This window comes from Sceloporus occidentalis, unplaced genomic scaffold (genome assembly GCF_023333645.1).
Source record: "Sceloporus occidentalis isolate IW3139 unplaced genomic scaffold, rSceOcc1.0.p SCAF_1, whole genome shotgun sequence".
Classification (NCBI taxonomy): Eukaryota; Metazoa; Chordata; class Lepidosauria; order Squamata; family Phrynosomatidae; genus Sceloporus; species Sceloporus occidentalis.
The window spans coordinates 44,653,426-44,666,294 of NW_028316981.1; the positions used below are offsets into that span (position 1 = coordinate 44,653,426).

At 41.5% G+C, this 12,869-nt stretch overlaps 1 protein-coding gene across 6 annotated transcripts in view; it reads right to left on the reverse strand.

Annotated features, from left to right (window-relative positions):
• The window catches only part of SUMF1 (sulfatase modifying factor 1), a 99,563-nt gene extending 91,681 nt beyond the window's left edge, over positions 1–7,882 (reverse strand). For 5 of the 6 annotated variants that reach the window (XM_089520005.1, XM_089520024.1, XM_089519997.1 and 2 more), the window contains exon 1: positions 7,643–7,882. In XM_089520005.1, the coding sequence (XP_089376131.1) occupies positions 7,643–7,882 (240 nt within the window). Of the gene's footprint in view, positions 1–7,638 lie in introns of all 6 variants that reach the window. The other variant, XM_089520042.1, reaches the window with a different exon arrangement.
• Positions 7,883–12,869: the final 4,987 nt, after the last annotated feature.

A 12,869-nucleotide genomic window follows, 5' to 3' on the forward strand; every position in this document is an offset into this window, starting at 1 on the left:
CCATTGGTGCCTCGCGGCATCATAACCGCACCGCAAAGAGAAGCACCATTTTGGGGCTTCTTTTTGCAGCGTGTTTGTACGCTGGGGCTCCTCCACACTGCAAATGACGGCGGTGGCAGACCACCCGTTTTGGGCGGGCTGTAACGCGCCAGTATTATGCAACAGCCAAAAAAGTCAATGCAGTTCTAGGGTGCATCAAGAGGGGTACAGGTATGCCTCAGTTAATAGTCTCTGAGAGTAAAGTTCCTTTTTACACAGTCTTTTAATACCTACTCAGCCTCCTTTTCTTCCTTGTCCTTTACCTAATTGAATGTTTTTAAGTAGTATTGGCATTGGGAGGAAGGTGAAGGTGGACTTGAGAGATACATTTCCATTGTTGGGTTGCAGCAGCAGGTTTGTAGTAAATAATGCAATATGCAAAGAACGGGATTCTACTCTGGCCAGTCCTATTGCAGTTGTTTATGCCTGTCTACAACAGACAAGATAATCAGAGGTTGCCTCAAAATTCCCTATTGAGCCTATGTCAACAGGATAATTGGGGGGGGGGGGGGTGTGCAGACAGGTCTATATCATGGGCTGACCCTAACATTTCAAAAAAGCATAATCTATTGAGTTTGGTCCAAATAATGAAAAAATGAAATAAAATGGAGGCTGGTAAAAGGGGGGAAAACCTTTTGAAAGAAGTCTTCATGCAGTTTCCAGAAGGTTCATAAGGTTTTTGTTTACGTAGGCAAGGCTCACCTAACTTGGTCATTTAATTTTCACGTGTCTATATTGTAGAGAGATCTTTTAGCACCTTTGAAACTATGTGAAAGAAAGAAACTGGCAGCATGAGCTTTCATAGACTAAAGTCTACTTCCTCAGATGCATTTGGACCAACCACACTAGTAAATTGTATGGAAGCCAAGCTCTAAGGATTTGCTTTAGGATCTGTGTATGCAAAAGGAAGCTCTAAACACAAGGATGTGAGTTCCAGAGAAGCTGAGGGAAAGAATGAGAGCTACATTAAAACTCACAGTAGAATAAAAGATAAGAACAAGCATCACTCTGTACACAAATGCAGAGAGTTTGGAAAACAATATATTCTTGTCTAAATTTATTTTTAAAATCAAGAATTTGAGCTTTCAATTGCATTACTCTAAGCCACAGGGGAAGAAATGTTTGCCTGCCAGATGTTTTGGCCTACAACTTCCTCCATCCCCATCAAGCATGGCTAATGGTTAGTGATTGTAGATTGTAGTGATTGTCTACCAGGCCAAGCTAAACTAGTACATAACAGTAAAGACTTCTGCATATGCTACAGCTGTGCGTGGTGTGTAAGTGATACACTCATATTAGCTTAGCTTCTCCATCTACTTCTGGGATTCTGCGAATACCAGCTTAGGGATGTGGATACTTAAATGTCCTTCAGAGAGCAACAAGCATACTGCTCCTGTATTCCATAATTCCTTTCTGGGCAGAGTAAATACAGGCATACGTTTCTTGCCATTACTCCTGCTCCAGAGGTTATCATACAAGCAGCCACAGAGAATAATAAAGCAAAGATTGGCTGGTCCTGTAGTCACTACTTTTGGTTCTGTAACATCCAGTGATGGACCAACCACCAAATGACATTGAAAGCTGAATCTAGAATGTTGTGTTCCATTCAGGAAAGCATTTCTCACTCGAAGCATTTGGCAAAGACTAATGGTTACATCCTTACAAAGCACCTTCTACACAAAAGCTCACATTTATCAGAATAGAACTTGCAGAACTGAACAAAGCATCAGCCTTGTTATCCCATCTTCCTTTTGAACAATCTCATTCCACCAATTTCACTAATTTCGACAGCACAGATTGACTCACCAACAGCCACACAGATCCAATTTCTGTTCAGCAGAAGGTATTGACAAGCATAATCTTGTCACATCACATAATCCATTAAAACCTTGCAATATGTATAAGTCCCACCAGAGCTAGCTCTAGTAGTAAAGCAAAGGCAGCAGTTTGGCTTTTTCTAACATGAGATTGCTGGTTTGCTGGCATCTTTTCACATTGTCAGTTCTACACAGAACCTGACAGTGCTTTCAGTTCATTCAGAAATTTTATGAAGAGCATTTTCTCACAAGGTAATTCAAAGATATGCAAAGCAACCATGTAGAACACCTCAACCATGTGGTTCATAGAGTATGCCAACTTTACTGTGGTTACAGCTGAAACAAATCAGTAGAAACATTAAATCTAGCATTGGCCTAATACTGGCAATACCCTTAAACTCACCCTAGAGGCAATTTAGAAGTACAGTACAATTTAGAAGTACAAGATGCAATCTTGAAGTCCGCGGTCTCGATTATTCATGGGGGGCAGGCCCCATTGGCTAAAAGGGCAGCCATTCAAGTTTCTTTTCTTTTTTTGCAGGGGGATCCAGAATGGATTCCCCATGAAAAAGGCAGACTGTAATTCACACTAGTCTACAGTGTAATTTGTAAGGTTTTTGGAGACAGAAAATTTGCAATTGCATCAAATAAGAAGTACTAGTTTTTACAGAGGCATGAAGATGGACATGACAAATTGATTCACATTAAATAGTCCCCTTTCCTGAGCCAGACACTTTAGATCTAAGAGCACCTCTAACCCTAAGATCCAAAACACACCGCAGAAATAATCCAGTTTGAGACCGCTTTAATTGCCCTGACTCAGTGCTAGGGAATCCTGAGAATTGTAGTTTATTGTGCCACCCGAGCTCTCTAACAGGGAAAGCTAAATGTCTCACAAAACTACAGTTCCCAGAATTCTATACCATTGAGCCAGGGCAGTTAAAGCAGTCTCAAACTGGATTATTTTTGCAGTGTGCCTTGGACCTAAACTCTAGTTTAGTAACGTCTTCTACTGCTGGTCTGGTCTTACATTAAAGTTTTCCCCCCTCTTCAAGTACTCCAAAACCACTGTGCTTCACTAACAAAAAGGTAAACAGTTATAAGAGTAAAGCAGTGAGCAACTATAGCCTATTAATTTTTTTAAAGCTGCTTAAGTATTTGAAGGCTACAAACATGAGATATAGAATGAACCCAATACAGTTAAAAACTGTGTTTAGCAACTTATGATTCTGCACATGCTAGTTATATAGTATATGTATGTGAGACCTATATAAGAGCATAGATTCAACCTTCCACATCAGTTATTCTTCAGCCCCTAGATAACTCTCCACTGTCATAGAATCATAGAATCATAGAGCTGGAACAGACCACAAGGGCCATCCAGTCCAACCCCCTGCCATGCAGGAAATCCAAATCAAAGCATCAACGACAGATGGCCATCCAGCCTCCGTTTGAAGACCTCCAAGGAGGGAGACTCCACTACACTCCGAGGGAGTTTGTTCCATTGTCGAACAGCCCTTACTGTCAGGAAGTTCCTCCTAATGTTGAGGTGGAATCTCTTTTCCTGCAGCTTGCATCCATTGCTCCGGGTCCTAGTCTCTGGAGCAGCAGAAAACAAGCTGGCTCCCTCCTCAATATGACATCCCTTCAAATATTTAAACAGAGCTATCATATCACCCCTTAACCTTTTTTTCTCCAGGCTAAACATCCCCAGCTCCCTAAGGCGTTCCTCATAGGGCTTGGTCAATATCGTAAGATAAAAGGCAGAATATTTCCTCTAGATTGTCAGCAACCTAAGAACAAGGAAACCACCATACTTTCTGTACCATTCTCTTAATTAGGTGGACTTTAGAAGCATTACAAAGACTTCTGTCATAGAAACCTGTGAAAAACTGGGGTGCCTTTAAAATCATCATGAAGAGACCTCAGAGTGAAAACTCTTGTTTTGCTAATATCGTGTGTACCACATTTTTACAACAATTATTTCGTTTTCTGTTGCTGCTCCAAAAATCTGGAATGACCTGCTGGAGAAGATCCACCATATAACATCTTTGGAGGCCTTTAAGAAGGCAATAAAAACGGATCTCTTCCGGCAGGCATTCCCAAACTGACCTCCTTGGAATGTTTACTCTCCAGTTGGGCATTGTCATTTTTAATGGTATTTGAAGGTGGGAAGGAGATAGGGAATTGGATTTTATATGTTTTCCTATGCTTTTACCTGTGGCTTGTTGTGTTTTATTTTTATTGTTCTTATGTTTGTTGTTACCTGACTCGATCCAATCCAATATATTATTATTATTATTATTATTATTATTATTATTATTAAACTCTCTTTGTAGCATTATGGACTGGAAAATGTAATCATAACTGCAAAAAAGATGCTAATATCATTAATGTTACATATGCCATGATTTCAAACAAAATCTTCCCTCTTTTATATTGTTAAAAGGAAGCTTGATGTTCTAAATTATTTTTACCAAAAAAATTGAGGACTAACAACCCTGGATTAACATGCCACAGCAATGAGCTCTGTTTTAACACTAAGTGGAGTCATTCTAAACTCAGTTTTACTTGCTAGTACTTCTGTTAATTTTTAACAAACATAAATCTTCCAATCCCAAGAAACTGAAGCATTATCAAGCTACACTTAGCCATGTGGAACATATATTATTTACCCATTCATTTTTGAGGAAAGATCAGAGTTCAGCAGCAATGCCAGAATTGGGAGACTGTTTCTGGTTCCTAGGCAACTGCATCAAATATTACTTCTTAGTCATCCAGATGGCTGAGGACACAGTTCAATCTCTTAGATGTTAGCATATCGTATTTTGGATAAAATCCCCACCAGTTGGTACTCTTCTTAGCAGCCTTAGGCATACTCAGAAGCTTAATTTGGGGAATTAAAAGAGGAAGGTCTTCAGCTCTTTATGAAAATGGTTAAGATGTTCTTCTAGTCATAGATACAAAAGAAGACTGTTCCAGAAATGCAGAGCCAAGTCCTGAAAGGCTCACAGCCTTGACAGAGCCTTAGGCATTGATGAAACCACCAATAATCCCTTTGACTGCAGTTCTTAGGTTTCTAGATTTCCATACCATGCTAGCCAAGCTAGATAAACAAATATTGTGAAGATGTGATGCAGGAGAAACAACTACAATGTATTAATGTGATCACAAACAATAAGAAAATATTTTCATCCTTCAGTCGTCTAACTATCTCTAGGAGAAAATGAACCCAAATACCTGAAAAACCGGAAGAACATCCATTAAAAAGTGGGAGGGAGGGTCACCAGCAGAAACTGTCGGCTAATTGGGGGAAGGTATCACAGAATTCAGTATGCAAAGGGATTTTGCAGCACCTTTGAGACTACCTGAAAGAAATTGGTTCAAAAGTTCATACTACCAGCTTCTGCCTTTCAGATAGAGTTGCTACCAGATCCCTTGAAAATTTGATTTCCCAAACTAACATTGACTATGGAGGCTCAAGTCTAGGAAGGCTCATGCAGCCAGCTTCTCTCTTTCAGTTGCAAGATCCCTTGGCATGCTGATTCTTGAGACTAGAATGGCTATATAGGCTCTGGTTTAGGAAAGCTTCTGCATTTCAGATAGTCTCAAAGGTGCTGCAAGATCCCTTGAAACAATGGTCCAAAACACACTCGAGAAATAATCCAGTTTGAGACCACTTTCAATGCCCTGGCTCAATGCTAGGGAATTCTAGGAACTGTACTTTTCTGAGACACTGAGGCCTGTTACAGACAGCCAAAATAAAGCTGCTTCGAGTCACAGTGGAGGTATGGTGTTTCAATGATGCATGCATCCTAAGAGTCCAGAAGTCGCACCAAAGCCATGCTCCAGCCCTAAGGACTGGAGCATGGCTTTGGTGTGGCTTCTGGACTCTTAGGACGCATGCATCAGTGAAACACCATACCTCCACTGTGACTCGAAGCAGCTTTATTTTGGCTGTCTGTAACAGGCCTGAGTCTTCTTTGGTGCCACAATATAGTACAATTCTCAGGATTCCTTAACATCGAGCCAGGGCAGTTAAAGCGGTCTCAAACTGGATTATGTTTTTCCAGACTAACATAGCTGTGTGGGTTCAGGTCTGCAAAAGCTCAAGTCGACTAACTTCTCTCTTTCAGTAAGTCTCAAAGATGCTGGAATTTCCCTTGAAATACTGATTTCCCAGACTGTTTGTGTAGAGGGTAGATTTGAATTGGAATTTTGTTTATGTAATTTCTTTACTGTTGTAACCCACCCTGATTCTTCATGATTGGGTGGGCTATAAATAAATCGTTATTATTATTATTATTATTATTATTATTATGCTCAGGAGTTGAAAATTACAGTATTGAAATGTATTCAGAAGCAAAGGTTGCCAGGACGATGGAATTCAGGTCATGCCAAAGCCTCTTCTGGAATGTAAAACAATTTGGAAATAGCTCCTAACTCAGGATATTAACCCAAATAAAGAAAGTACTGCAAGGGACAGTTTGAGGACAATGAAACTAAATACGGAGATAACAATTTATAATAACAATAACAATAATTTGTTTATTCATATTTCCTGCCTCTCCGTGCAGATCAAGGGAGGATTACAGCAAAAATAAAATTACAATGAACAATAAGAATTTATATCAACCACCAATCCCTCCCACCTTTAAAACAATAAAATACGCATTAAAATTCAGCAAGAGCATAATTTAAAAAACAAAATAGAGAGGACTGTTAAGGTGGATGTGGGTATTCTTCATAAGGTCAAGTTGGGAAGGCTGATGGATAACCTACGAAGGATAGGGACGTACGCCAGATGTAATATTTGGACATCCAATGAACATACAGGGGTGTAAAGGTTTAATTTAGATGTAACCAATGAAATGTGATTTGTAGTTTTCTTTGTTCAAGGGACTATACAGGGCTGATTCTTTTGGGGATCTGGGATCCCAGTAATTTGGATGTACATTTGTCTCTCCATATTTGCTAGGGTCAGGGGCATAAGACCCCCGTGAATATGGAAAAACTGCAAATAACAAAAACACCATATTTTTTACCTGAAAGGATACCTCTTTGGGAATCTCTAGGTCCTTCAGGACAACTCTGTGGTCAGCGTCCGACAAACACTGACCATAGAACTGCCCTGGAGGAGCTACAAAGGCCTAGAAGAGTGTTCTCTCTAGGAATCTCTAGGTCTTTCAGTGCAACTTTTAGCAAAGGTTGACCGTAGAGTTGCACCGGAGGAGGTCCTAGAATCACAGAATCGTAGAGTTGGAAGAGACTGCAAGGGCCATCCAGTCCAACCCCCTTCTGCCATGCAGAAAATACTAATCAAATCTGCAAATGTCAAAGCCGCAAATATGGAGAGATGAGTGTGTTTCCTCTGGGAACAGCTGCAGCAAAATAAGCTATGTTTCCCTTTCCAATGGGGCCCCTGGGTCTCCCTGCGGGGACGTAGCTAGGATTTTAGGAAGGGGGGGGTCCAGACTAAGTGCCACCATTATAATGGGGTTTGGGTGCGGCGGCGCAACAGCACACACCATTCATTTTTCTAATGGAAGGGGGTGGGGTCCAGACCCCAAGACCCCCCCCCCCCCCGGCTACGTCCCTGCTCCCTAGTTCTGGCTTTAAATTAAATGCCCAAAGAATTCTACTACATTGGAATCCTAAGGAGTCCTGTGGCGCTTACTCCCAAGTAGCCCAAGTTCTAGATTTGTGCACTGGGAAAAAGTTAAAATTCATTCCTCCCTGCCACCCTCTCCAGCCCCTTCCCCCTCCTTGTTCATCTACCTACCTACCTGCCCTCCCATGATGGCCTCCTCCTTCTCCTCCTCTGACCCTGGGCCTCTCTTTGGCTCATGCTGCGAGGCCTCCGCTTCCCGGGAGTACTTCCTCGCCGCCCCTTCCCCGCCGCTTGCCCGGCTGGCAGTGCAGCCACAGGCCCCCTCTCCCCCGCTCTCTGGACAGACGTAGGCACGGAGCCACAAGGCCCAGCAAGACACAAGCAGCACAAGAAGTCTCTCCATGGGCGCAGCCATGTTGGGTGGGAGTCACGTGACCCGGGGAAAAGCGGTCAGCTGACTCATTAGTGGTCCAAAACACACTGCAGAAACAATCCACTCTGAGACTGCTACTGCCCTGGCTCAGTGCTACGGAACCCAGGGAATTGTAGTTTATTGTGGCACCAGGGCTCTCTCTGGCAGACAAGGCTAAACGTCTCACAAAACTACAGTTCCCAGGATTCCCTAGCATTGAGCCAGCAATTAAAGTGGTCTCACCGGTTTGACACTGCTTTAAATGCCATGGCTCAGTGCTATGGAATTCTGGGAACTGTAGTTAGTCGTGTGGCACCTCAGTGGTTCTCAACCTTGGGTCCTTTAGGCATATAGACTTCAGCTTCCAGAATCCCTGGTCATTTGGACAAGCTGGCTGAGGCTTCTGGGAGTTGAAGTCCAAAACATTAGGAGAGCCAAAGGTTGAGAGCCACTGGTTTAGACAGTGGTTCCCAAACTCTGGCCTTTCAGGGGCTTGGGTTTGTTTGTTTGTTTTGGACTTCAGCTCCCAGAATTCTTGACTCTTGGCTAAGCTGGCTGGGGCATCTGGGAGTGGCAGTCCAAAACCCTGGTGGAGGACCATCATGGCTGCAACCACATTGCAGAAATAATCCAGTTTGACACCACTTTAACTGCCTGGTTCAATGCTATGGAATTCTGGCAGTTGTAGTTTTGTGAGACATTTAGCCTTCCCTGTCAGAGAGATCTGGTGCCACAACAAACTACAAATTCCAGGATTCTATAAGATGGAGCCCTGGCAGTTGAAGTGGTATCAAACCAAATTATTCCTGCAGTGAGGGCGCAGTCTTAGAAACTTCGCACGCAGATATGCAGAAGTCCTGCTGGCATCAAAGCAACATCTCCTGAATGCATACACTTGCAATGGGTTTATGCTGCTCCATGAAACACCACAAGCAGGACCTGCTCCCCCACAAACATGTGTAGCCATTTGTCCATGGTGTTCTGCAGGACTGTGGGGTTGTAACATGGGAAATCAATTTTTAACATTGAAGGAGTGTTAATGTAAAATAGAAACTATCTGGAAGCCTTATAACACTGGTCTCTGTGACAATGGGATTGTAATTTACGTTTGGAAATGTGTCTTCTGGTTGCCATTTATGAACTGTCAAACTGGTTGCACAACAAGTAGTCTCCCTAGACAGGATATACGTTTCCAATAGCATTTTTAAAAAACCTAACAAACTAAAGGTACATCTACACTGTAGAAATAATGCCGTTTGACACCACTTCAACTACCATGGCTCAGTGCCATTGAATGCTGGGTTTTTTCATTTGTTGCAGCACCGGAGCTCTCAGGTAGAGGGCTAAATTGTTTCAGCAAACTACAGTTCCCAGAATTCCATAACACTCAGACATGGGTGTTAAAGTGGTGTCAGACTGGGTTATATCTGTAGGGCAGATGCAGTCACTGTAGAAATAATGTAGCTTGGCACCACTTTAACTTCCATGGCTCTATCCTATTTAATCCTGGGATTTGTACTTTGGCGGGGCACCAGGACTCCTTGGCAGAAAAGGTTGAAGATTAAAAACCCCAGGGTCCCATAGGAAGGAGGTGCAGCACTTAAAGTGGCATCAAATGACATTATTTCTACAGTGTTGAGGCGTCCCAAGATGTAATGGTAACAGAACTCAGATGATAATCACCAGTCAGGATTATATCTAGGATTTCTAGATACAAATCCAGATGTGCATGCCAATGAGCTACAAGGGTAGACAACTGCTACCATAAGCACATCTCTTCTGCTGCACTGAGATGAGTCACCAGGCGAAAAGCAAAATAAATACCTGGTTAGCTTAAAGGGCTGCTCATATTTCTGGTTATGTAAATAGAATAATATAAATATAATACAGGTCCCCCATAGGACCTCATCGTTCACAACAACATGTTATAAAGAGAAAATGAACACATCATTAGACACTGACTATTCCTTTCACTTAACTGTTTTGCTTTTTAGCAGACAACACAACTGTTTTCTATAAATACCTCCCCTTTAAACCATTCCCAGTACAAGCTAATTTAGTTCTCCTGGAACATTTTATAAGGGTTTAGTATTTTGAACATATGGATACTACTACTCGGAGATTCCAAAATAAGCTTCAATCATATATTTTTTCTTTACTGCATAAACCATGTACAATATTTTCCCTATGACTAGCTATGTTAGCCTTTTGCTGCAAAAGGAGTCTTGTGGCACCTGCAAAAATAGAGTCTTGTGATAGTGGGCAACTGTTGGGATTTAGGGGCATATTGTTCCCCCAGAAGACCTTCAAGGACTTTCCTTTCATACATATTTTTTTAAAAACTGCCTCCATATGCCCTCTTATATTTTATTTTATTTTAAAAACCCCTGAAGGGCCTGTTCTGTCCCTTCAAGTAACTTCCAACTTATGATGACCCTAAGGTGACTTTATCATGGGGTTTTCTTGGCAAGATTTGTTCAAACACTAGTCTCCTGCAGTCATAGTCCACCACACTGGCTCTACAAAACAATCCTGGGGACCTCTGGGACACACTTTCCTAATTCCTGCCGCAATGACTAATACTTTCTTTATAGCCTACATTTTTAGCGATTTCACGGCACTTTATCAGATGAAGAAAATACTGTATTTGAGAACATCTGGAGGGTCATGTTTTCTCAACCCTGAACTTTGAGCAACATTGTGTCAAAAAGCATAATGTTATTTGTAATTAGAACACATCTCTTGGTATTAGCAATTCTTGGCAGCCACTAAAATAGAGGGTTATTGATGGGCCACCACAGATGGCTGCTCCTAAACTGTCCCCTGACATGAGCCACAGCAAAAAGAAAGAATTACAGAAGAGATGGGCAACTGTGGCCTTCCAGAAGTTTTTGGACTGCAAATCCCATACAGTATTCCCCCGCTTATTTGATGGATTAGGGACGAGAGCACTGTCAAAAAGCAGAAATTGTTGAAAGGGGAAGCCATACTTGTTGTGTGCCTTTAAGTTGTTTCTGACTTATGTCAAACCTACTATATATTACTATATAAGCCCAAATATAATACAGTCGGCCCTTCTTATATACAGATTTTAATACACGGATTCAAGCATCCAAGGTTTGAAAATGTTCAAAAAAAGTATAAATTTCAAATATCAAACCTTGATTTTCCATTTTTTTATAAGGGACATCATTTTGCTATGTCATTATATTTAATGGGACTTGAGCATCCACGGATTTTGTTATCCATGGGGGATCTTGGAACCAAACCCCAGCGTATAACAAGGGTCCACTGTACGTATACAGTACTGTATTGTAAGCACACAACGATAGCACAAATGACTTCTGCAATACAGTATACAGTACACAGACTGAATGAAAAGATGCCACTGAGAGAAAAAAAAGCAGTGCATGATCACAAAAGCATCCTGCAAAGTGCCATCTTTTCATTCAGTTTGTGTACTGTGTACGCCCGAAATCATTCATGATGTTACCTTGTGTTTATAATACAGTGGCGACAATGGGGGTGAGGATTAAGTCTAGCATTGACTGTTGGTAAGAGTGAAGAGGGCCTTTCATCAGCTGCTTCAATCAAAGCACAAATTGAATGGGAAACGGGTCTTGTTGATCCTGGGGTTACAACAAAGTAGATCTGTCAGGCTTGAAATCTACACGCTAAAGATTTATACCCACCTGAATGTTAACCTTGAGAGTAATAATAATATTAGTAATAATAATAATTTTATTTCTTACCCGCCTCTCCTCACGGCTCAGGGTGGGATATATAGGACAATAATTAAATATAAAATTCATGTTTAAAATTAATGATTAAAAACTGCCTGGATAGGCCTACCAGAAGAATAAGTCTTCAAATGTGTTTTATAGTGTGACAACTGGTGTAGCTGTTGGATCTCTTCTGATTGTTCATCCCACAGTCTTGGGGCAGGTGATGAGAAGGTCCTCTGAGTAACAGCTGCCAGTTGGGTTCTTGCTGGCTGTAGCAACTGTTCCCCAGAGGACTTCAGTGTTCAGGGCGTACTGTATGAGAGAAGGCGATCCTGTAGATAACCTGGACCCAAACCATCTAAGGCTTTAAAGGTCAAAACCAACACCTTGTACTTTGCCCAGAAACTAATTGGCAGCCAATGGAATGACTTGAGTATGGGTGTAATATGTTCACTCCTGGATGTTCCTGTAACCAAATTGGCTGCCATATTTTAAACCAACTGAAGTTTCTGAACTTGGCATAAAGGTAGCCCAATGTAAAGTGTATTGCAGAAGCCCAACCTTGAGGTTACCAGCACGTGCACCACTATTTTTAGGTCTTCCAGATCTAGGATGGCGTGCGGCTGGAGTATCAGCCGAAGCTGATAGTAAGCATTGCTGACCATTGCATCTACCTGGGATGACATTTGGAGAGATGGATCCAGGAGTTCCCAACCTGCGAACACATTCCTTTAGGGGGAGTGTAACCCCATCCAGAACTGGTTGACACACCTCCACTCCCAGGTTAGGACCCTTGATGGTAAGTACCTCTGTTTTGTCTGGATTCAGTTTCAGTTTGTTTTTCCTCATCCAGCCCATTACCTCCTCCAGGCATTCATTCAGAAGAGACACACTGTCTTGAGCTGAGGCTATTTTGGAAGGCATGGAGAAATATATTTGGGTGTCATCAGCATATTGATAACACCCCGCCCCATGCCTCCAGATGATCTCTCCCAGCAGTTTCATGTAAATGTTAAAAAGCATTGGGGATAGGCGACTTAAATTATGGAAAGTCATAGATAAAGAAAATTAAGAAAAGATATTCAAGATAAGGGAAAGGAAGTTATTTTAGTTTGTACATTGTTTTTGTTTTTGTTTTGTTTCATATTTGAGGTTTGTTAAGTATATAAATGTTTAGTTGTCTTTATATGTACAATTTTAAAATTTAATAAAGTTTATAATAAAAAAAATTGGGGATAGAATGGCACCTTGTCAGATGCCATATA